The following is a 24,943-nucleotide window of genomic DNA, read 5'->3' as shown; positions in this document are numbered from 1 at the left end:
TCTGGGCCTCCCAGCTGGCCCGATCCAGCCTGGAACCTAGGTCTGCACCTTCCTTGGGGGGTCTTCCCACAAAATCCTCAGGCAGTCCTTCCCTTTTCCCACGGGGTTCCATACACCACTCCCCTTCCCACCCACAATTCACAAAACCACACCCTGACGCTTGAAATCCTGTATTTATTGCCCGAAGCTCATTAGTATTACACAAATCACATAGATTGAGACATTTTCTGAGAAGGTTAAAAAGACACTGCAAAGGCCCCTGGGAGTGGCTGAGGCTTGCGTGCGGGGGCCTCACTCTCACTAGGCCAGGCTTGAACATCACCCTGGGTCTGTCTATGGGCCTTTTTCCTTCTCTAGGCTCCTGCCCTTCTCCCAGAGGCCAGAACACGAAACAAGTTGGCTCATAACCAGGAGTGAAAGGGGTCTGTCGACCAGCCTGACTCCATGGCCAGCTTGACATCTTGGTCCCTGCACCCTCACATTGCTGTCTGGAAATGGAAGAAGGGCATCCCCAAGCCTGAGGGGATGTTTGAAGTGATCAGCGGAGGGCCAGGCAGGGACACCAGGGACGGAGAACCACTGCAGGTGTGGGCTGTGTTCCGGCACAGCTGGCCAGCCCCGCCCTGACTGTGGGTCCAGGCTCAGCCTCCGCCCCAGGCATGAACCAATCTGCCCCTCAGGTCTCCCTTCCTCTGGCTTCAGCAGAGTGGGGCATGGGTGCTGGGTGAAGGTTTCCTCTCATGGGGCTTTCCAAAGCCAGACCAGGGTCTACTGGCATAGCCCACTGTCCCTCTGACACTCTCATCCTGGGCTATCTGGATCCTTTGCCACTGCACCGCCACAGGAGCAGACCCCTCGGCTCACCTGAAGCTGCATTTGGGAGCATGACGGAAATCATCCAGGAGACAAAGCAAATAAATTATGAGATGCTGAGGCCACAGGCTGGGCTAGGGCACCCACCTCTGCCAGGCCTCCGGCAGGCGCAGGGTGGGGAGGGGCGGTGGGGAGGCAGTTTTGGTCCCAAGATAAAGTGCACGAGGATAAGAGCCTATGATAGGTAGGAGCAGGGTGAGCCTGAAGTGAGCTTTTCAAAAGAGGACCCGGACATGCCAGCCCTAGTCCAGGCCTAGAGACCCGCACAGTGCAGCAGTCACTGGCATATTCACATTATGGTGTGACTGGCTCAAAAAGGCCTGGCCCTCCAACACCGTGGCACCTCCACGCCCCCGCTGTTTTGTCCTCCAGGTTTGTCCCCCTCCTCACAGGCAGCAGGTGGGCTGCTCCTCAGGAGAGTGGCAGGCCCCTCAGGGCAATGTGCTGCAGAGCCAGCTGGTGGGCACCAGGGGCTGGCAAAGAGGCAATGGCCATGCCCACAGAAGACCCGCCTCAGCACACTTCCGCTGCCCTAAGATGCCGCCCTGCACCAGCCTCTTCCTACACATGAATGTTCACCTCTGGCCTAAATCTCCCCTGAGGTGGAGTCCCCGGGGGAGGGAGGCTCAGGGCTGCAGGTGGAGGCTTGCATACTAGGTGGGGTCAGGAGGGGGCTGCACTGAGGCTAGAGCTTCCCCCTGGTTTGGGCCTTTCAGATGAGGCGCCACCCTGCTCACACCCTCCCCAGGCTCTGCTTCCCTCTGTACAGCTTGCTCTTCCTTCCTAGTCTGCAAGTGGCAGGGAGATGGGAGCCAGCAGCAAGGGGCCTCTGAGGCTGCAGAGTGACAGGTGACATGCAGGTATGGCCCCACCATCAGGCCCAGGCATCTATGTTACCTCCTCCTCCAGAACTGTAAAGTGTTTGGCAAAGGCCAACTGCTCCCGGGATATGGGGTCACATACAGAAGGCAAGGTCCAGGTTCTGAGGCCAACTGCTGGTCCAAAGGGGCCTGCGCCCTTCCCAGTCCAGAGTCCACACTGGGGACATGCCCACGATGACCAGCATCTCAGCAGGACAGGCAAAGATGAGGTCTTGCTGGAGGAGCCAGTGGGAACCCCTTGATCCAGTCTTCTGGTTTCAGACAGGGAGTGGAGGCTCAGAGAAGGGAATGAACTTGTCCAACATCTCAATGCCATTTAGTGCCAGAGCCAGGGCCCACTGCTCCTCGGTTGACGCTGCTTCGCCGATAGGTGTCTAAGGAGCTGGCCTAGGCGTTCTCAGGCATGAGACCTTCCTGCTTAGAAAGGGATGGGATGGGGCAGGCAGCCTTGGTGGCTGAAGAAGCTCCCCAGAAGGCAGCCAGTCCAGTTCCAGCCCCACTCTCAGCCCCGGTGCCCAGCATCCAGCCTGGGGCCTGGAAGGAGGATCTTGAAGAAGCCAAGCGCAGGTCCACGGTTCCTGCCAAGCACCATTCCTTCTTGGGGCTTCCTGCCTGGAGCTGGGGTTGCTTCAGGGGCCCTGAATCAGTGAGAGCTCTACAAAGGGGGACTCTAGCTCCAGGGTCACCCGGTTTCACTCAGAGGGACTGGTTCTGCAGCTCTGGAATGGATGTGGCCTGGCTACATTCAGAGCCAGCTGCCCACAGAATCTTGCAGAGGACTCCAGTGCTCCCTGATTCCCTGGGCCACTTCCTTAGGACCCTAGTCACGGCTAGTTCATCCTGTGGGGTGCAGACCACCTTCTCTCCCCTCCCCTCGCCAGCCCAGGGAGTCATCTGGGCTGGTCATTGTAATATCCTAAATTTACCAGCCTGGCCACCAAACCAACCCAACTCCAGGCCTAATCTGGCTCCCCCCACCTGTCCTCCTGCCACTTCTGGTCAGCTGAAACTAAGGCTCAGATTTGATTCTGATAAAAAATAAAAATAAAAAAGAAACCAAAGTATAAAAGGATTCTAATCCTACCCTATGGGCACTCTACGATTTTTCAGCTTCACACATAATTGTGCTGAGTGGAGTTCTGACAACCCCACATAAGGCCCAGAAATGCACTTGATTATTTTTTTGTAGGAAATGTGTTAGAACTCCTCTCCCTATGTTAAAATGTGAATGGTCAGTCTCCCTCCACTGCAGGTGAAGCACTCTCCCAGGGGGCCCAGGACTGCTGGGGTCGGCGTGCTGCTCCCTGCAGGTGCAGCCGTGAGTCTACAGCCCTGCCCCTCAGCTCCCCGGCTGCACAGTGCTCCAGCCCCAGGCCGCTGACCACACTCACAGCCCCTTGTTGTACACCACTGTCCGGCTGCTCGTGGCCTGGGCTATCTCCGGCTCTAACTGGGATGTTTCAATCTGCAGAGAGAGAATAGAGAGGAAGAGTGGGGGAGTGGGAAGGGGCAAATAGTGGGGCTGGGAGCTGCAGTGAGGACCACCCTGGGCTCCAGAGCTCTGCCTCTCTGCACCCCCATGTCCACCCCAGCCAGGGCTCACGTGCCCTACCTAGTGACACATCTTCCTTCTCCACTGCCCTCCCACCACGGGGCTCACAGCATCCCTTCCAGCCCAGACCCGGCCTCTTTCTTCTGACGGTGTGTCCACGTGGGTGGACATCCTACACATTGGCCTCTGAGTTCTGCATCTCCCTCATCTCTAAGAACCATGTCTGCTGCACTGCAGACCCCCCACAGCCCCACCCAGGGCCATCCCCTGGACCTGATCACCACCCAGGGCTGCCCCACCTCCTTCCATCCAAACGCCACCCTCCTGGGCTCCTCAGTCCCCTGTCTTTCTAGCACCCCACTCACTCCTGCTTCTCTGTTTCCAGTCCCCTAGACCTCAGCACCCACACTCCCACCACTCAGTCTTTACATCTTCCCCTGCAACCTGGACTCCGGGGGCCATCCCTTCAGCTACTCCCTAGCCCAAGGGTCCCTCCCAGGCTGCTGGCAGAAGCCCTGCTTTGGAGAACCCCGCCATGTACCCCACTCCTACTTGAACCTGACCGTGTAATGGAGACCCTCAAAATTCCCTGTCCTTGACTTTGGCTGGACCCCCAACCAGTGGACAACCACCCTGCCCCTGCCTCCATAGCCAGGTCAGCTCCCTTGCCCACTCTCCAGAGGCCACTGGACACCTGCTCTGCTCTCCTCTCCTCGGCCACCCCAACCCCTGCTCCCACGCATCCCGGGCAGGTGAGACTTCAGAGGAGAACCCCTCAGCTTCTCATTATCTGACACGCTGCCTCCCGTGTCCATGCACAGCTTTCCACTTGCCCTCCTCCTACCCCACAGCTGCCATCCCTCCCCTCACAGGACAGGACCCCACCTGGCTCCACCTCCCCTGCCCACTCCGGGGCCCCCTCCTGGGTCATCCTCCCTCTCTCCCACCTTTGCCCATTAGTGTTCCACACACAGGAACCTTCTCTGATGACACCTCCCCTTCATCCCGAGGCAGGCCCAGCTACTACCTGGTCTCTCTCCTCCCCAGCAGCTACGTTTCTTTAAAAAACTTAGTCTACACTGGCTGTGTCCACCTCCTTCCCTCCCACTGACTTTTCAACCCACAATAAATCTGGCTTCTGTTCTCACCACACTCCAGAAAAATCTCTCTCTCCAAGGTCACTGCCACCCCCCACTTCACGACACCCACTGCACGGTCCTTGGGGTCCTTGGGGCTGGGCCTGGCTGGACCCTCTTCTCTGCACGTGCCCTGGGTTACCCCCACACCAGAGTTCTCCAGCCTTGTTTCTCTCTGGAGCCTCAGGTTCACAGCCGCCTGCCTGCCAGACTTTGCTGTGGACGTCTCACAGGCGCCTGAACTTAACCCACCTGAAATGGAACTGAACCCGCCCTCTCCCCCGGCCCCACTCAGCTCTGCCTCTCGGGAATGACGCTGCCATCCAGTGGTGCTGCTCTGCCCAAAGACTCTGGAGCCTCTTTGAGTCCTCTCCCCGTCCCTCCCCGCGAGGTCTCATCCAGCCCAGTCCGTCCCCAACCACAGCCAGTGCTGGCCTTCTAAACTGCAAGTCTTCCCATGCCTCTCTTCACTGTGAAATGGCTCCATGGCACCCTGATCCTCAGGGATCAAGTCAGACTCCTGTACCACCCTGCCCCTTGGACTGGAGACACAGAGCACACGGACTGATTTTGGTTCCTCGCACACCCTGGGCTCTGTCCCCACTCTAGTCTTTGCCTGAGTTGTCCAGAGACGCCCCGTCCTACTTCCATTCCTGCCCCCACTCTGCTCTCCCGTCTTCAGCTCATCATCTTTCGTGTCTCAGCTTTAGACGCCTTCCCTCCCCCAGGCTGGGCGTGGCCACTTCTGTGGCCCCCATAGCTCCCTGAACTTCTCATATCCCCACCTCTCCACATTAGATCACAAGCTCCCTGAGGCAGCGGGCGTGCAGATCTGGCTCGCCCCTGCGTCCTCAAAGCCTAGCACAATGCTGGTCCACGGTAGGTGCTCCCTCAGTGTGGAATACATGGGCAGAAAGAAAAGAGCCAGTAAGCACTGGAAGATGGGATCCCCCTGGAGATACCACATCAGCCCCGATGTCGGGCTTTAATCTCCAGGGACTGAGCCCATGGGGATGCCTGAACCCCTAACTTGAGGGGGGCAGGTGAGAAAGACACTACCACAGTGAGAAGGTCCCTGCCAGACATTTGCCCTGGACAGAGTCAAGGAGGCACCAGGCCTCTTGCGACGTAGGTTGGTTGAACTTGGTTCTAGGCACCCGCCATATGTCAAGATGTGGGAACCCTGGGAAGTGGGCAGAAGGTGGTACAGGCCAGCCTGGCCTTCGGAGAGCTCTGTCACGTCCGGGCTGTGCACACTGGAGTCCACACAAGAGGGAGTGTGGTGAGGACTAGAGCTGGTGGGCACAGTGGGAGAAGAGGGGACCCTTCCTCTGTAGTCCCTGGTGCCCCATTACTCAAGTCTGGTCACCCGAGAGGGCCAAACAGAATAGAGCTAAGCTGAGGGCCCAGGCCTCTTCCCCACCCCCTCTTCTCAAACCACCTTCTCCCACCCTACCCCTGCCACCCCCAGTCCCCTCCACCCTGCCGGCTCCCCTCGTCCCCACGCTGCCACTGACACAATGCACAGCGCCCACGCTTAAAAATCTAAATGCTTTTGAAAATGTTTAACCTAGTTAGACAAATTAGCAAAAATTTGTGCAAAACAATTTAGGTATTTAAAATATTCAATGTTTTTAAAAAACTGGAAAACTGTTCTTAGCTTTCAGCTGCAAAAACCAACAAAATATAACATCCCAGCAATCTTACCATGAGGTGTAACATAACCCTTCGGGAAAGCTGTTAAACAGCTACTGAGGCATCCTGGGAAATAGCACTTCATTTATTCAAATGCACATATGTCAGGCTTTTGCACCATATGTCATTCCAAGCTATTTACAGTAATAATTAAATCTTAATCAACGTTTAACCTCTGTAAAATGTTTGAAGAATCCTAATCACCCTTCAGACTGCACTAATGAAGGAGAAATATATAAACATAAAAGGAAAATGATGCATAGATATCACGCTGGAAAGAACAGTAATTGCAAAATTGTATTTCTTTTAAATATAATCAGTAAATGATGTAAAGTAAGCCAAGGAGTATTTTAAGTTAAGACATCTTGGATGTCAGAGGTGTGAGCAGCTAATTTTGTTCTGCTACCCATAACAGATGTAGCATATTTTATTTTAGTGCCATTATTAGCAACTTCCCATGCCGGCTTTCACTGAAGCACTGAGGCCCACATTAAAATCAGAGAGGCTGCTCAGCACCACCGTGGAGGACCATGGCCCAGGGCCACGGCCCACTGTGCCCACTCCTTAGAGCATGCTGGCCCGGGGGAGACCGAGGCCTCCTCCTCCTGGTATCCCGTCTCCCCTGGGCTCCCCACCACACACAGGGCAGCAGGTAGGAGCAGGGGGAGATGCAGTGGGTGGGAAGGCTCCTGGGGGAGGTGGCTGAGGGATCAGGAATGGGGGCCCCGGGACAGAGCTGGCATCCTAGGCTTCTTCTCTCATTTCAAGTCAATCCACCCTCATGTCAGCAGATGTTGATGGTCGCCAACTCCAGACACCCAGGCTGGGTACACAGAGCGGGGGACAAGACCAGTTCATGCCCTCGAGAAGCTTAAAGTCTAGAGAGGAGTCGGCTGGTGAAAGCAGATGGAGTCCGGAGAGACAAGCAGAGTGCCATGGCAACTGGGGAGGGGCTGGGAGTTCCAATGTATTGATGAGGCAACAAGGAAGGAAGACTTCTCAGAGGAGGTGAGCCAGGAAGAGAATGGAGAATTTTGATCAGAAAGGGCAGGCCAAGCTTGCTGGGTGAAGAAAAAAGTATTAGCTGGCTAGCACGGCCTGTGTCTGGGAGGTGAGGCAATGTTGGACATGGAAACGTGGCAGGAAATGGAGGTGCTGCTGGGACAGGCAGAATCTTGTATGCTACATGAAGGTGTCAGCATTTTATCTGAGGGCAATAGGGAGCCACAGAAGGACTTTGAGCAGGAGTGGACCATAACCCAGACTCTGTTTTTATTTATTTTTCTCTTGAGATAGGATCTTGCTCTGTCACCCAGGCTGGAGTGCAGTAGTGTGACTGCAGCTCACTGCAGCCTCGAACTCCTGGGCTCAAGCCATCCTCTTGCCTCAGCCTCCTGAGTAGCTAGGACTACAGGCCTGTGCCACCATGCCTGGCTAAGTTTTAAATTGTTTTAAAAATTTTTATAGAGACAGGGTCTTGCTATGTTGCCCAGGCTGATCTTGAACTCTCGGCCTCAAGTGATCTTCCACCTTAGCCTTTCAAAATGTTGGGATTACAGGCGTGAGCCACTGTGCCTGGCCTTAGACTGTCTTAGAAAGGTCTCTCTTGGGATGGTGGGTGTGGAGGATGGACTGGAGGGGTAAGGAGGGGGTGGGGAGGCCTCCTGGGGAGCATCTGTGGGAATCAGAGAAGTGCCAGGTCCTGCCCTATGATGCTGCCAGTGGGGGCAGACAGGAGGAGCCTTTCTGAAGATGAAATCCACAGGAGTTGATGACCAATTCCACGTGGGGGTGAGAGGGAGGTGTTGAGGATGACTGTGCGTTGGATGACTCCTAATTCTAGCTCAGGAGCTGGGGTGGCTGGTGACGCCATTCTCAGAGGGAGGGAATATGGGAGGGGATGGGCCAGGGTTGGGGGTGGTAGGCTCAGGGTGGCCACATTGAGTCTGGGGTGCCAGTGTGCTCCCCAGGTGGAGAGGCCTGGAGGCAGATGGGTCCAGGGCTCTGGAGCTCTGGGCAGGAGAAAGCGCCCGGGATGTGTGAGCATAGCCAGAGCCTTCAGAGTGGAGGAGCTCGCCCAGGGAAGCAGATGGAGGGGTGGGTGCCAAGGCCTGGGGAACAGACACATTTGAAGGGCAAGTGAAGGGAACAAGCCCATGATGGTGGCCTTGGGGGACCAGCCCGAGGAGCGGACGCAATGACAGAGGGGGCCGCAAACACTGAGCAGCCGTGAGCGTCAGACAGTTTTCTGAGACTTGTCCCAGTGAGGGCTGAGAAGCTTTGGTCTTGGCAACTGGATTTCAGTGACTCCCTGGGGTCCACATTGCCCGACCCCCACCTCGTGCTGATCCTAGTTCACAGCCTCTCACTCTATCCCAGGCCAACTCAACTGGTCATTTGTTAGGACCCCTCCAGCTCTCTGGTCATGGCCAGGTGTTGGGTCAATGGCTACCATTGAGTTGCCTGCTCACCTATACGTGATGTTTCCTCCCCGTCCACCAAAAGCTAAGCATCTCCCTTGAAGACCACCTCTCTGAGGTAAGTGTAGGGCCAAGTTTTCTCCAAGGGCACCACATCCAGGGTCTTGTCTGGCAGTGGCCTCTGGACCCATGGGTAAGTGAAAGTGACTCAGGTCTGAGCAAGGGCAATAGAGTATCCCCTCCTGCTACCCGGCCAGCTCCACCCCGAAGAAGGCCACAGCCCCAGGGTAGTGGGTTGAGGGGCAGGGACTGGCTATCGCCACAAACTGGCTCTGAGGGGCCTTCTCTGGGGATAAGGTGATGAGGAGAGAGGACAAGGAGTGGCCACAGGGAGAAAGGGTGGCCCAGCCCCAGGCAGCCAGCTCAGGGCAGGCTGGAATCCGTGGCCCGTCTCTTCTATCTGGTAGGCTCCTCCCCGGGCACCTGAGAGCCAGTCAGCAGGGGTTCCCGAGGGAGGGGGTGCCTGGGATGAAAAACCAAAGCCCTGAAGGGCAGGGGCTGCAGGGACCATAGAGCACTGGCTGACGGTTGCCCCTGCCACAGAAGTGGGCTGCCAGGATCACCCTGCCCTGCCATGAAGGAAGCAGTGCCACCTTGCTCCCTGACTCCCAGGCAGAACCTGCACACCAGCTCCCAGCCAGCCTCCTCAGGATGTGCCCCTCTCCATATCAGAGTGCCACCCCATCCTCCCCACCCCACTCAGACCTTGCTGACCCTCCAGGAGAGATTCCCAGACATGGTGCATCCTATTCAGCATCTCCCCAGCCTCCCGGGCACCCTAAGGCCCAGCTAGAACAGCCAAGCACCTTCCCTTGTGGCGTGGGAAGGGTTAACCTTGAGCTATTTGTCTGTCTCTTGGCTCACTGTGGGTGGGGGGCTAGAGTCAGGAATGCATCTGGGGCCACCTCTGCCTCTACAGCCTGGGAGCACACACACACCTGCAGCCAGGCCAGCGGATAGTTTACATATTTGAACCTGGAGCTAAGGTGCAGAGACATAAACAGGAAACTGGATCCCCCGCCTGTGCCCCATTCTCCGGGGCTTTTACCTACTACAAAGAACTTCCTCCTCCTGGCCTTTCTTCTGATGGCTTTTCTGCCTCCTTTTCAAAGGCACGGGGCTAGTGGGGGTGGGGTGTTCCGCGTGACCCTGTGACATAGCTCAAAGCCACCACCTGCTCCTGGCCACAGGTCTGGGCTTCTGAGGGTCTGCAGAAGGTGGCGACATTGACACAGGGCCCAAAGCCCATGCAGGCACCTGGCTGACCCTTTGTGCCTGAGGCCTCTGCCAGGCCTGGGACCGCTTTGTCCACTGGGCACAACATCCCATCTTACCAGGGCTGGGCAGGCCTCACGTCCTGCTCTGACACACACACATCCAGGCCCCACCTTTGGGAGAGCTATCTTGAGTGTCCTTGGAGGGCAGACGAATTAGGCTGGGGCTGGGGAGCAGCTGAGGCCTAAGTCTAGACCCCTGGACCCCTGAGTTAGGCCTCTGGTGCCGGCTCTGGGCTCCCACTATCTTCTCAGTGAAAGAACCCTCTGCTGGACACTCCAGGCCTTCTGGGACTTTCTCCAGCTTCTTCACCCCTCAACTGCTGTCCATTTTCTTTACATTCTAAGTATACACTTTGAGCCTTGAGTCCAGGCTATATTCTGACCCTCTAAGGCTGCCTCCTCCAGGAAGCCTCCCTTGATCTTCTTAGACCAAATCCATTGCTGCTGCCTCTGGTGTCCCCAGCACATGCTTTGATCTCCATCCCATCCCCAGGCACAGGCTCATTTGCACTCTAAACAGGGGTGACTACAGTAGTCCCCCACCCCACCCCACGGTGAGCTGCTCCAGGCAGCTCGGTATCCTTGTGCACTGTGCACCGTAGGTCCTCGGTAACAGCTGAGTTAAATGACACTGAAGTGCCTCTTGGGCAAGAATCCTGTCTTACACTTTTCTGGCTCCCCTGTGCTATGTGTACCCAGCAAGTGCTCAGACCACATCGTGCCCCCTACCATTTTGGAGCTTTGCACCATTCCTGGGTGCCCTCTGGTGGACCAATCTCAGAATCATTCTCTGTCCTCTATCATCTCAGCTTTGAGGCCTCAGTTTCCCCATATGTATGCTAGGAAGATTTTCTAAGATCTCCTGGTGCCAGGATGAGGATTATATCACAAAATGGATAGGATGGCCCTTTGGAGGCTTAGAAAACCTGTGTGATGCTGTGTAAAGAGGACAGGACCCAGGGTCCCCACACTCAGCCCCAGCCCTGCTCACTCAGCCCACAGGGCTGAGCCTTGCTGCAGGCCAGGCATGCTCCACTTTGCACGTATTAATGCCTTTAATGGAAGCTCTGCACAACCAAGCCTTCTCCCTCCCTGTCCTGGATTCAGCGAGGTGTCATGAAACGTCCTGGAAAGGAGACCTGTGGGGGAAAGGCTGTCAGGCAGCCCCGCCAAGGTCCGCCATCCGGGCATGTGTGCATGTTCTTGCGTGCACGTGTATGTGTGCGAGCCTGTGTGCACGCGCAGGTTTGGGGTGGGGGTGTGGGGAACAGGCAACATGACAGGTGGCGTTGGCGTTCCTGGGCTCTGAGCGGCTTTGCCATTCCCATCCATCCCTCCTGGGGGGTCCTGTGGGCAAACTCCAAGAAAGCAGCGGGCGGGGAGGCAGCAGATTTCTGACGGCAAAAATAGCCCACTTTAGAGTTCAGTAGGGACTGATTAAACCAGTAAACGAGAAAAACCCCAAACAAACATCTCCAAGCAAAGTAGGAGATGGATTGGAGACTGGAGGGGAGGAGGCTCCTGCTCTGGGAGACACTGAATACTGCTGTAGACTCAGGAGGGAGTCAATGGACCCTAGACATTGTCTCTGGCCTCACATCAACCCTGGAAGAGTGGGAGAAGCAGGGACCAACAAAGTCAAGGTGAACCCAGATGAGCCACGCTCTGTACTAGGTGTTGATACAGAGCACCAGTTCTCAGCCACCGGGACACCTCATGTCAGGGAAGGGAGAAAGGTCTATTGTCCCAAGGGGGAAGATGGAACACAGAAAACACACCACCAGAGCCTATACAGGAGAGGAAAGACAGATCCTGGTGGGGGAGATCAGCGAGGACTTCCTGGAGGAGGAGCCATTTCTAGAACAGCTTGAATGTGGACTCACATTCCAGCTTATTCCCAACTCTTCTCCATTCTTGGTTGGGGGTCCAAATACTTTCTCAAAGAAAGGCAGATAAGCTGGGGGGACCTTTGCTTCTGGTGGCTTACAGCTGTCTAGCCAGGCTGGTTCATCAAAACCACCATTTTCATCAGGGCTGGTAAGAGGGTGGAGATAGTGGAGGTTCTGGTACCCACTGAGGGTACCCACATTTTCGCCCATACAGGGAGGTATGCCTCTCTGTTTCTTAACCCTGAAAGCTGTAAGTGGGGAGGCAGGAAGGAGTATGGGGTGGTTGAGGTTGGCCCTCCTGCCTCATCTACCACATGGGTGTGGCCTCTAAGAGCCACCCTCTGGGGCCAGGACGAGACATGGCTCATAAATCGTGCTGAGGAATGATGGGAAGGCTTTAGCCTTCCTCAGAACATGGCTTCTAATCCCCAGAACCCTCTACAGCTAGGTGAGTAGGGGCTCAGCTGAGAGGGAGGGACCTGGGGAGTTCCCAGGGCTGACATGGGAGGCTCAGAGCAGGAAGCCCTGGCCCCAGGGGACTCTTAGGCTGTCTTTTCTTCTAGTCAAGGTGCTTGGCAAAAGCTAGAAGGGGGAGGAACAGGTGGTGAGGGTACAGGGGGAGGCCGGTTCTCCGCTGAGCCTCAGGGAAGGCAGAGGGCAGAGGCCAACAAACCAACAAGACAGCCAGCAGGGAACAGGCCCACAGGAAATAAGCCTCCTGGCCAGTAAGCCTCACTCCCGCCCCCAGGGGCCCGTGCAACAGCTGAGGCAGGAAGAGACACATGCTCATAGCCTCCAGCCCCTACAAGGGTGGCCCAGGGCCCTCTCCCCTGCCCGCAGCCCCAGCCAGGAGGCACACTGCCCAGTCTCTCATCCCTACCCCAGACCCACAGCTGCAGGGAGGACAAAGGAGCCAGTGAGGGTCTAGGGGCCACAAGACACATTCCCAGGAAGGCCAAGGCCCTGCCCACTCGCCATGCCCAGACCCAGAGGGTGGCTCCCAGAGGGCACACCCTTGCTGCAGGCTAGGCACCTGAGGGGCAGCGTGTAACTCAAGGGGACTCACTCAGCCCACTGTCTAGCACCAGGGCCCTGTCTTGAGTTTTCACTTTCCTAATCTTACTGGGAGAGACTTAGTTCTTACAGGAAGAAACTTAGTTCCAACACCTCATCTTCCAGCTGGGGAAACTGAGGTCTTTGAGGTTAAGACCCAAGGTCATATGGAGAGTTGAGGCAGAGGGATGCCAGCCAGAGGGGCAGAGGGCAGACCTTGGGGCCACGGGACGGCCCCTCCACCCCAACATCACCTAGGGACGGGGTCGAGCTCCCCGCTGCCCCCCACTCCCCACACCTCACTCATCCGCAGACAAGCCCCACCTTCTGTGGACACATTTCAACCTCACCAAATCAGCTAATTATTGACAGTTGGTGAAGAGGAGATTTCACTTTTTCCTCCTGTTAAACTGCTCCTAATTAGTTCCCTGTCACCACGGCTGGCTCGCCCGCCCGCCGCCCGCCCGTTCACGCAGTAATCCCGCTGCACAGTGCCTCATTAACCTTTTGCTCCTCTCCTGCCGCCTGCCAACAAGATGAAGACAAAAACAGATTGTTGAACAATGGCTCCGGCTTGTACGCGCAGCCCCGTTCCCCAGCCCCCGAGCTCCCAGGGGAAGAGTGGGGAAAAGAGAGGGGACTGGGGTGGGGGAGAGCCCCAGAGGAATCAAGGAAGGGAGAAAGAGGCACAAAGAAAGATTGAAGCAGAAACAGAGGCAGGGACGTGGGGAGGGGCCTTGGCCAAGGTAGTGCTTCTTGCTCCAGAGAGACATGAGGTTCATTAAACAGGATTGGAAGTGCTCCCAGGTAGGGAACACCGGCTGTCAGAGTTAGAGGGACATTTGCCACCACCCGCTCCAGCCTCTTGTGGTAGCCAAGCCCATGTTTCCAGACACTGGACCCTGCATATCTCCCTCAAGGGACCTGCGGCCCCAGTGTATGTCTGTGTTGCGGTGGGGAGGACAGAGAGAACCCCATGTGCTTGGAATCCAGAACCCCAATCACCAAAGTCTGGCCCTACCACAAGGGAGGCCAGCACCAGCCCCACCTACAGCGGCCCCGGCAAGCTGCAGCGCAGCCTCTGCTTTAGTTCCACCATGACCTGTGCTGTCACCTGACAGTTCTTGTTTATTGAGTTTTGTCTCCACCACCAGGAGGGAGGTTCGCTGAGACCACAGGGCTCCTACGGGGCCATCCTGGTAACAAGAAAAAGGGGAAAGTGCCCAGGCTTCATGGGGCAGGGAGCAGATTCTGGGTGTGATGGGCCCGTCCATGTTTGGGGACAGGCTGGTGGGGCAGGCCTACAGCAGTAACCTCCAGATCCACTAGATCCGCCAGGGCAGACCCTGTACTCCCTGCATGGGCAAGAGGACTGGGGTCCAGAAGGGAGCCCAAGCCCTGTTCCCCAGTTCTCACAACAACAGGAGGTTCCCTGCCCTACCTGTTGGCCCTTTAGCCTCCCTCCAGCCCCTCTACTGCCCAGCCCCTTCCTCGGCTCTGGGTTGGAAAAGACAAACACTTACTCCAAAAGGTCTCTGTGAAAATGCACAGATTTCCTGTGGAGGGGAGGAGGGCTGGGTGAGGGCACTGGGATGTTCCTGCTGATGAATTAGCAGCAAGCAGTCTGCAGCCCAGAAGTGGGCCTCGTCTTTCTATAGTGAGGTGTGGGTGGGCTGGGGAGGATCACAGAATCCTTCTGCCTGGGTACAAAGCCTGCTCCATCGTCACCAACTTTGGATCTTGGACAAGGTACTTAAACTCAATGTGCCTCAGTTTCCTCATCGGTAAACAAGAAATATTGGTACCTACCTTGGAGAATTCTCAGGATCTAGGCCCCCATTTCTCCACCACAGCCAGGTAGCCCCCTCTACTCACTGGACCCAGGGACTCCATGGAGGCCATGCCTTCCCGCCTTGGGCTCTGGGCATTCCTTCCCCATTGCTGCCCTCTCTCCAAGCCCCCCAACCTCTATCTCACAATTTCTTTGCTGTTCTCCCACCTTCCCCATCCCTGAGCTCAATTCTTTGAACAAAGAAAAAACTGACTACCATGTTGCCTCCTAGACTGCCATGTCTAGCTATGCCACCTAAGTCTCCTCCACTCCTTCTAGTCCTCTCTGCACTCACCCACTCTGCAGAGAGCCCCTCCTCTTTGAATCGCCCGAGTCCTCAGCTTCCATGAAGCTACTCCATCCGGGTTCTCCCTGTGCCCTTGGCTGCTTCTTCCCCTTCTTGATGGTTTTTATTTCCTCCTATAGTTGACTGCATCCCCTTTCTCAACTTCAACTCCCCCCATGCACTGAATTCCGTATCTCCGGCCAAACTCTCTCCCCAGAACCATCTGACTGTCTAGGAATCATCTTTTGATGTTCAATGATTTAGACTTAAATGGCATTAGGAAGACTTAATACAGTAAGGCACGCCGAGCTCCCAGCATGCTGCCTGGTCCAATAGATATCTGGCAAATGGTAGCCATTATTATTTGCAATTTGACCCTCAGTACCATTTTAATAGGCAGAAATTAGCAGACAAAACTCTCCCCCAGGAACTGAAGGAAGGATTGAAGTCCTTGCCTTAATCTCTGGGGTTAGTGAGTTGGAAACTCCACACCAATCACTGCAGGTCAGCCATTCTAGGAACTAGTTCCTAAATTCTATCTCCGAGTCCCCTGATTAATTAATTGGTGTTCCAGTGATTACTTCTGTTGACAACCTTGGTGGCTTTTGGCAAGGTTGGGTCAGCCCAAGCAAGTCCAGACTTATTGTGGCAAATTCCACTGGCTTCTGGGACTTGAGACATGATCGTTGTATGGCAGAAGCAGCACCTTGTTAGGGAGAATTGGGAGAGTGAATGGGGAAACAAGGCCCTCTCAGCAAGTTGGCTGAAGGCTTTGGTGCCATGGGTCCCAAACAGGGCTCCAAACACCCCATAATGCCCAGGCTACTCTGCATCTTGTTGGGATCCACGTAGTCGAGGAGGGACCCATAATGCCCAGGCTACTCTGCATCTTGTTGGGATCCACGTAGTCGAGGAGGGAGCTCTGAAAATCCTGCCTCTACCCTCCCTTCCCAGAGGACAAAGACTTAACATGCAATGACTATCCTCTTCCCAATCTAGAGAAAGAGACTCGGATTGCAATAAGAGGGACTCTGGTTAAATATTCAGAAGAACTAACTCCCATGTCTATTTGAAGTAGGCATGTGGGGAGAGGGGAGCCTGGGCTTTGACCTGCAGCATCTGTGAGACCAGGGTGGCTCACTTTTCCATCACTGCTTTGCAGCCAGAGCTGGAGGCCTGGGTGGATGAATGGTAGCCATCTCCCCATTATATGCCCCAGAGGAACACCTGCCAAAGACCTACAGCACTTCTAGACCCTTCCACACCACAGTGCAGCCCCCAGCTTCCTCTTCTCTTGGCTGTCCCAAGGTAGGTAAGGTGGTTGTCTAGGGAGAGAAACTCAGCCACAGGAAACGATCAGATGTAGCACCTCCTAGGGGCCTGGACTTGGACTGCGGGCCTCTGGTGTTTCCTCTCCTATCGGCACCTGGCTTGGGCTGGTCCCATCGCTTTTCTGGGCCACCATTTGCCCAGCACAGCCAGGAGCAAGGTAAACTTGATGGCCTTGAAAATCCTTCTAGCTAGGAGGGTCTCTGATTCCGCATCATGTGTTGTCTTTGCCCGGGTCCCTTCTCTGTGCAGGCAGGTGGAGTTATGACAGCTGCAAGAAGCGCAGAGGTACCTACAAGCACATGGGTGACTCTGGCCCTGGTCTAGGACCCTGGGCTCAGGCTGATTGCACAGACAGATGCAATGGCTTCGGGGAGTGCTGGGCTGGGACAGGGATATCAGAGATCACTGAGAAATACCCGCCCTTCCCTCTTCAGGGCTCCTAGGTAACCCAGAGCCCATGGCTCCATTTGGAGTCCCAGGCTGCAGCTTTCCCAGGGTGGGAGGTGGGGGAAGGAGCATCCCAGCACCCATGACAAGGCTGGGCCCTGTGGGCACGAGATGAGGTCCTGCTGGCTTTAGTCCTGGTATGCCTTGAATGGTGGCTCCCAAGACAGGAGCCCCACTCCTCCCACAGAGTCTCCTCCTCAAACTCTGGGGCTCTGGAAGGAAGCCACCCCATTTCTCGCCTTCCAGGGACGGTGAGGCCTAAGGCGGGTCACCCCCTCCTCCTGCTCTAAGAGCCTGGGTCTCCAGCCCTCGCAGCCCCAACAACCCCGGCCTCTTGTTTTCACTTCCCTGACTTGTCTTCAGGAACCCTCACCTCTCCCCCACCTCTCTTGGGGCCCTGCCTGAAGCAGGTCCGTGGTGAAATCATAGTTTTGGAAGCGCCACAGCCCCCGCCTTCTTGTGAGCTCAGTGCAGACATCCTGGCCCTCTTGGGTCCTCCCCCTCAGCTTAGCTCCCACCTTCACTCCAACCCAGTGTGGATCCCGTGGTCCTCTGCTCCTCTGTGCTGTCACCCATCTCTCAGCACCCCCTACCCCCAACCTGACAGAACCCCAGCAGAAAGGATCTGTGGCCCTCCCTGTACTGGCCCATAGCACCTCCTGGTGAACGGGCCCCAGCCGCACCCCCAGACCACGTGCTGCTCAGCCTCCCTCACCTCTCATTCTCCCCTGGATGTCTCACCCCTTCTCTGTGTCCTCAGACCTCTGACCTCCCGCCCCTTCCCCATCCTGCTCTCTCCTCTCTGCTCAGTCACAAGAACACAGGAGCCACTGGAACAACTTCTTCAATTTCCCCACCCCGAACCCTGCCCCCAGCAGCATCTTCCTCCCACCCCACTCCTCTTCCACCTACTGAAGTGGGGAGGGGTCTCCCCATGCCAAGGCTGATCCCCTCATCTGTGCTCTGGTCCCCCCCTCCTCTTCATGGACTTTCCCAACATCGTCCTCTCAGTGTCCTCAACATCTCTCCTGGTGCCTTCCCTACTGCATTGACCAAGCCCCTGTCTCTCCCATTTTTAAACAAGGATAGATACGTAAATAAAAGCCCCTCCTGATCCCACATCTTGTTGTGGCTTTCTCATTTTTTCCCCTCACTTGTCACCTGGGTCCCTTCTTTGGGGACAGGGTTTGACTACGTTGCCTGAGACACCAATAGATACTCTGTAATCTCACCGAGTGTGACCTCTCGGGAGGGTCTGACCCTGCGGATGCCCACCCACCCTGATCACACATGGCCCGGCTCTGCCCTCACCACCCTGGCTGCTTGTCCTTGGACCCCGCCAGAGCAGGGGCCTCACCCACCACCCTCGATTCTAGCACTGTTGTCATGCTGGGAGCCTCTACTTCTATCCCTCCAGCCCAGGCGTCTCTCCTCATTCCAGACCCACAGCCAACATCCCAAAGGCTCCTCAACCCTGCCTGTCCATCCAACTGACCCGCTGCCCTCCCTTGAACCTGCCCCTGCCTGGCTCCATCTCGTTAAGCACCTACATCTGCCTGGTCATTCAAAACCACAAAGTCAGCATACATCCTCCGGCTCCCGTTCCCTCCCACCACATACAGCTCTTCATCGAATCCCAAAGAAGCCGCCTCCTGACTCCCTCTTTAGGGACCCACTTCTCTCCATGCCCATTGCCAATAGCCTGGTCCAAGCCACCATCACCGCTCACTGGATACCCGCCATAGCCTCCTGATGGTTCCTTCTCCAGAGCTCCAACCCAGTCCCACGCGGCAGCACAGGGGCCACTCAGAATCAGGAATCTGTGTTCTGCCTTGCACAGCCCTTAGGAGAATATTCACCCTCTCTGTTCTGGCTTCCAAGTTCCCAACACCACCCAACCCCAGCCCCTCATTCCCGGGCCACGTCACCTTGCTGCACTCCCTGGTCGTGCTGCAGACTTTGGTCAGCTCTTGGACATGGCATGTGCTACCTTACCTCAGAAACTTCACACCAGGTGTCCGCAGACCTCACATCTCCCCCCGCCACCCCTTTTCATCTGGCCAACTCCAGCCACACTCCCAGTCCCAGTGAAATGTCACTTCCCTCTAGGCTCAGTTTGGTCTGCTGTCTCCTTCCACACCCAGTGGAGCTTCTCCCACCCTAACGCTCCTGGCTCATCATCTCCTGGCCTCTGTTTAATCACCCTGTTGACTGCGTGACCTCCACTCTGAGGGCCAGAGCCTGGGCCAGCCTCATTTATGGTTCCAGCCCCAGTGCCTAGCACAGCGCTAAGGTGTCGGCACGGTATGAGTATTTGTTCAGAAATCACCAAACAGCACCCCCTGCCCTGCCCTTGAGCCCCTCCCCACTGACCTCTGACATCTGTGGGAAGAGGCTGATGGCCAGCGGCAGGGCCAGGCCGAAGGCTGCCAGGCACACGAGGCTTTGCACAGGGAGGAGCAGCCGGGGGCGCGCCTGCAGGAGAGACGTCCTGTGGGGGAGAGAGGAGGGAGCCCCATGAGACCCGAAGGTGGGGTGGGCTGGCTGCCAGCCACCATGCTGGGTCCCACTGTGTCTCTGGGCCCAGGAAGCATGGTTCTGGGGCAGTGCCAGTGTGCAGCTAAACAGATACAGCGGAGTTCTGTCTTTGGGGCCTTTCCCGATGGGTGCCCCATCCCAAGGCCCTGCCTTGAAGGGCATTGCTGGCTGAAACCTCAACTACTCAGGTCACGAATGAGCACTTTCGGGGCACCCACCCACCATGCATCCAGCCCCGTGCCAAGAAGGCCCTATGTGGGAGAGCTACTAGAAGAGGCTGTCGGCCCCTGTTCCTGGGGAGACACATAGGAAGGTAAGATTGCTCTCGAGGGCAGCACATAATTAAACAGCAAAGAAACCAGAGTAGGTGCCAAGTTCAGGGGAGACGACAAAGCACATAAACATGGGCACGCACCAGCCAGGAGGGGGTGATCATCCTCTATGTGTGAGAACAGAAGACACTGCACTGGTCACCTTCAACCCAAGGGCAACTTCAACCCAAGGGCAACAGAGGGGCAGTGACTCATCCAAGGCCAAGTCTGCAGGAGGCTGGCAGAGCTGCTGCCTGGACCCGACTCCCCGAGGGTGCTGTCAACCCAGCTGGTCCCCTTTGCCAGCTTCATCACCAACACAACACAGCTGGCACCCTCTCCCCATGGCTGGCTTCGGAGCTGGTTTCCTGGGCATGGGAGGGGGCATGATAAACCTTCCTCCAGGGCCCAGGCTCCCCAGACAGCGTGGGGATATACCAGCTGGCCAATGTGCCTGCACTGTGTTCATCGGAGCTTCCTGTTGTGCTTAATACACTAGGCCCTTCAGCGGGGACCACAGCATTCCACCTGGGGAGGCCTGGGATGACTAGACTATTTGCCAGCGGGTGTTGGGCAGGCACTAAGTCTGACCTCAGTAACTGTCAGCCTCTGCGTGACAGGCTCCTGGTGTGAAGTGGAAATAATCCAGGGTGTTGTCCGCTGCCCCCAGCAGGGCTGACAATGGCCACAGGCAGGTAAGGGGCCCTCCGAGGGGCAGAGCCCCAATGTGGGGGCAGTAAACCCCATATACCCTCACCTCTTGAGACAAGAATCCCAACAGCAGCTGGCCCCGAGAAGATAGCAAAATTGGGAGTAGTTTTCAAAAGTTAAAGTGCATCAGATGGGCTGGGCAGCTGGTTAAAAATGCAAATGCCTGAGGGCTGCTTACAACCATGAAAGCCTGATTCAGTGGGCACTGGACCTGGAAATGTGCATTTTAATCAACCCTCCATGAGTCTAAGGTGGTGATCCCAGACCACACTTCTGACAAACCCTGGCCTTGGATGTTCCTGCTCAGGTATTAATAAAGATGCCATTACTTGCAAATCCTATGCTAGCAAAGGGGTCAGCCCTGGCCTGGCACGCAGTAAGTGCTCAGAAATTATGTGTCATTATTGCTGTTGTTATTGCTCATGTTACCTGCAGGAAGGTAGGATCCTCGTAGCCCACCTGTCCTCCAGCCATTCCCACTGGCCCAAACCGCAAGGTTTGTCCAGCTGCTAAATTTGGCCTGAATTAAGTTATTGGAAAGGGGAGTTTCCACAGGATTGACCAGCAGGACCAAGGTGCCTAAATCAAGCTCAAACCCCTCTGATCCTCCAACGCCCATCCAGCATCTCCATCCTCTCTCTCTACTCCATGCTAGTCCATGCTACTCATGCTAGTCCGTGCTACTCCATGCTAGCCTGAGTAAGGCTGAGAGGGCCCTGAGATGAACTTCTCAAGCAAGACGAGGAGGAGCAGGGGACACAAGTCTCATTCTCCAAGCTTCATACAGGGCCCGGAGCCCCCGCTTGGAGGAGGCTGTGGAAGGATGGGGCTGCCCTCCTGTTCCAGTGGCAGTGACTAGAGGGTGTGGAGTCCCTGGAAGCACAGCCCCGAGGGTCCCTGCCCACAGCCCTGAGAGCAGTGAAGGGTGAGAAAGAGAGAAGCTCCCCCGCTGGCAGGTGAACAGCAGGCCATGGGCTCAGTCCTCGGGACCTGCTGGTGGGGACACTGGACAGACCCTCTTCCTGTGGGGCTGTGACCAAGGCTCCTCTCAGGGTGGCTGGCTGAAGTACTCAGCAGGAAAGAGGTCCAAGAAGCCCAGGCCTGGGCTCCCAGCTCAGGAAGGAGGTAGGCCTGAGGCTGAAACAGGAGCCTCAGAAGCCCCAGTCCAGAGCGGGCCAGAGAGCAAACATAGCAGGCCACGGGGAGGGGAGGGGGGAGGAAAATGGCAAGGAGGGATGGGAAAGGCAGCTGGGAGAGTTAAAATATGCAGATGGAGAGATGTGCGAACACCTGGGAGAAAGGAAAGACCTGGAGCCCAGGGAGTAAAGGAAGCTGGGGGAGCGGACTCAGGGCTGTGGCCTGGACCTGGAGCCAACTCAGACTCAGCCTGGTGCCTCTGCTGGCCCTTCATTCCAGTGCCAGGGAGGCTGGGCTGGGGCTGAGCCAGCTAGAGCCCTCCTGATCCAGCAGCCCTGGGCCCAGCTTCCTCCTCAGCATGGTTGGTGCTGCAGGAAGGGTGTCAAGTGTGAACCCCTGGAGCACTCAGGGGAGCTGGAGGGTGGTGGAGAGGGAGGGATGGCACCCAGTGTACTGCACCCCCCCGAGGCAGCCCAGTGCTCTGGGCTGGGGATGGAAGCTCCTCTGCTTCTGACTTGAGATTCTTTACCTTTCTGTCTCAGAGTCAAGGCCAACTGAGCACGCTGAGCTCCCACCTTTCTCTTCCCAGCAGGAAGCCCAGGGACCTTGGCTCCCAGAGTATCAACTGAGGCCAGAGGCGAAGCAAGGCAGGTCCCAGCCATGGCCGCCACACAACAGCTTGTCCCCCCATTGCTGTGCATTCCTTCAGCACTTGGAGCACAGTTTTAGTTTGCACTCCATTAATTTGCACATAGGCTGCTTTGTAAGTGTTCTTTTGTCTTTTTTCCTTGGCTGTCCCGACTCCCTCACCCAACAGGGGCTCCCCAAGGGTGGGGGCTGCCTTCCTCTTCAGCCTCCTCAGCGGAAGCCCTGCACTAGTGCCCCTGCACCCAAAGGCAGGGTACGTGGCAGGGACCCTGCAAAGAGCCGAAGAGCTGCTGGATGGTGCAAAATGCAAAGCCCCAACAAACAAGGTGATGAAGGGGCAGTGTCCTCATTTTCCAGGTGGGAAACTGAGGCTGAGGGAGGCTCCACAACCACATCAGACTGGCAGAAAGAGGTGGAGCAGGAACCTAGATTTTGTTTTCCTACCAGAGCCTCAGCTCACTCTGCCACATTGCTCTGCCTCTCCTACCACACAGTCCCTGCACTTCCAGAGTACATGTGAGATTGGCAAGCCTCCAAGGTCACAAACTGGGTCTTAATTCATCTTCATCTTCTTGGGGGACCCTGGGCTGAACTTTTGTTTTCCCCAGGGACCCTCCAAGGAACTCCAGAGAAGGATCAATGAAACATGAGGCTGCCAACAGCACCAAACTCTGACCTCTTATCACCTTATCAGAGGGGCTCCTTTGGAGGCTGAAATGTGAGAGTATGTGGCATCCCAGACACTAGGGAGGTCCCAGGCTGGGCAGGTTCAGACCCAGAATAATCATCCCACTTCCCATGGATACAGAAGGGGGAAGGGAAGGGCGTGGTCTCTGGCTAGGGCTCCACCCCCAGGCCTGTGCCCATGGACCTAACTGAGGACAGGCATTTTTGTTTTCCTGCCCAAATGTTGCATTTCCCAAGACCACCCTGGCCTGCCACACCCCCTGATCCTGTGCCTAAAGCTGGATGTCCAGAGGAGCACATCAGTGGAGGAACACACAAGCAGCTGGACAGCAAGACATCGAGGGGAGCACGCTGGCAGAAGGGCACACAGACAGATGCTGGCAGGCCACCAACTGGCAGAACGATGCGGAGTTTGGCTGGGGCAGTCAGAGGACAGCCTGGGCCACCAAGCAGCCCAACTCCAGGGGAAAACCAATCTCCCTTCTGGCTCCCCAGTCTGCTGAGAGCTACTTCCACTCAATGAAACCTTGCACTCAATCTCCAAGCCCATGTGTGACCCAATTCTTTCAGTACACGAAGGCAAGAAATCCCGGGATACAGAAAGCCTTCTGTCCTCGCGATACTGGGGCTTCAGCTGTAAACATTCACCCCCAGACACTGCGGTGGGGTCGGAGCCCCACAGCCTCCCCAACGTCTGTATGCTCCCTTAGAGGTTTGAGCAGCAGGGCCCTGAAGAAGTGAGCCACACCCCCATCACACTCCCTTTGAGGGGGACAAGGGAACTTTTCCTGTTTCACCATGACTCCCAAAGCCAAGTTTAAGCCCCCAAGTTAATGGGACACTAACCATCATTCCACTTTCTGCAAATATCTCTGCCAACTGGGAAGGCATCGCAGAGCATGTTTTCCCCCAAATTCTTGCAGAAGGACAGGTCCCTGGATGAGCATGGCTGACCCAGCTTCACACCCCACCCCCGCCTTCTTGTAGTTCTCAGGATAGCTGTAGGATGTGTTGGGAATGCAACATCTTGAGATAAGGAGGGCTTGTCTGGGACAGCCTGGGCTCATGTTCCCACCTCTTCTGGAACAGGATGTCCTGCAACACTTTAGCACAGCAAGCTGATGTCCCCAGGGAGGAAACCCCAGGGTGGAGTGCTCCCAGGCTCCCTCAGTTGCAGTGTGATGTGGTACGCGGGTGGAGGAGACTCCATCCTCCCTGGGCAGCTTTCTCGAGCCGTGGGGCACCAGCTTGCCTTGAGTGGTAGGCGTCCATTGTCCCCGAGGCCTATCTGTGAGTAATAAAGTTGCTTCGCTTGACTCGTGCAAGTGTTCTACCTCACTGGACTTGTGGTGCAAGTAACAGAGTAAGCGCTGCTCACTGAACCTGCTTCAGAATTCCAAGGTTCAGGACTCAGTCGTCTCAAGGACAGAAGAACCACCTTGCCCCGCTGGCTCCCTGTATGTACTTGCAGTCACTGGTATTCAGGGGCAACTTCAGTTCACGAAGGGGCTATGTATACGAGAGTCAGGGGCACGAAAGACCCTGCCCTGTTTATTTTTGTCTGTTGCAAACTTTCATACCACGCGAATTTTCTTAATCCCAGCGCTCACCATACCATGCCCATGCTCAGGAACCCCCAGAGCCTCTGCCCTCTTCTAGGGTGAGAGAGGGATCATCTCAGCTGGGCACACAGGACCCTTCCTCAGCTGGCCCCATGAGCACACTTCATTATGGCCAGGCTGGACACCTCAGTGTCCACACCACAAGCCTACACCCTGCCCAGAAAGCCCGCCCTTCCACAAAAATTCTATCCTGCTCTCTGGGTCGGCCACAGCCCCTCTCTGGGGACCAGCCCTCCTTGCTGCCGGTCCCACGGTGCTCCCTCTTCTCAAGGTCACCTTGGCCAAGTTCACACACTGCCTGCTCTCACCTGCAGCTGACCTGGGTAACGGGTCTTGCCCATCACCCTTATAAACACACAGGCTTCCTGAGATCAGACCCCAAATCTACTCTTCCCATTTCCACACAGGGCAGGGCTCAAACACAGGATTGTGGGTTGTGACCTGAAGATGTAAGAGGCAGCCAGTGTGGTTTGAAGAGACTAAGATTTGCAGCTGCACTCCTGAGCCACCACTGGCTCTGCTATTTCCTAGTACGTGACCGTAAGTGGATGATATAG

The 24,943-nt window shown here is 56.2% G+C and overlaps 1 protein-coding gene across 50 annotated transcripts in view; it reads right to left on the bottom strand.

The window, feature by feature from the left end:
- Positions 1–154: 154 nt before the first annotated feature.
- Positions 155–24,943, bottom strand: part of SFXN5 (sideroflexin 5) — a 130,594-nt gene continuing 105,805 nt past the window's right edge. For 40 of the 50 annotated variants that reach the window (XR_013402694.1, XM_077959347.1, XM_077959346.1 and 37 more), the window contains 2 exons: positions 19,106–19,223; positions 155–3,219 (listed from right to left, as the gene is read on the bottom strand). Coding sequence is in view for 49 of the 50 variants with exons in the window: in XM_077959347.1 (XP_077815473.1) it covers positions 3,142–3,219; positions 19,106–19,223 (196 nt within the window). In the remaining variant the exon portion in view is untranslated. Of the gene's footprint in view, positions 3,220–5,662; positions 5,949–14,962; positions 15,088–17,629; positions 17,632–19,071; positions 19,224–24,943 lie in introns of those variants that run through there. The other 10 variants (XM_077959363.1, XM_077959361.1, XM_077959365.1 and 7 more) reach the window with 5 other exon arrangements.

This window comes from Macaca mulatta, chromosome 13 (assembly GCF_049350105.2).
Source record: "Macaca mulatta isolate MMU2019108-1 chromosome 13, T2T-MMU8v2.0, whole genome shotgun sequence".
NCBI lineage: Eukaryota > Metazoa > Chordata > Mammalia > Primates > Cercopithecidae > Macaca > Macaca mulatta.
The sequence above is the reverse complement of the archived record's forward strand: the minus strand, read 5'-3'. Positions and strand labels throughout refer to the sequence as shown.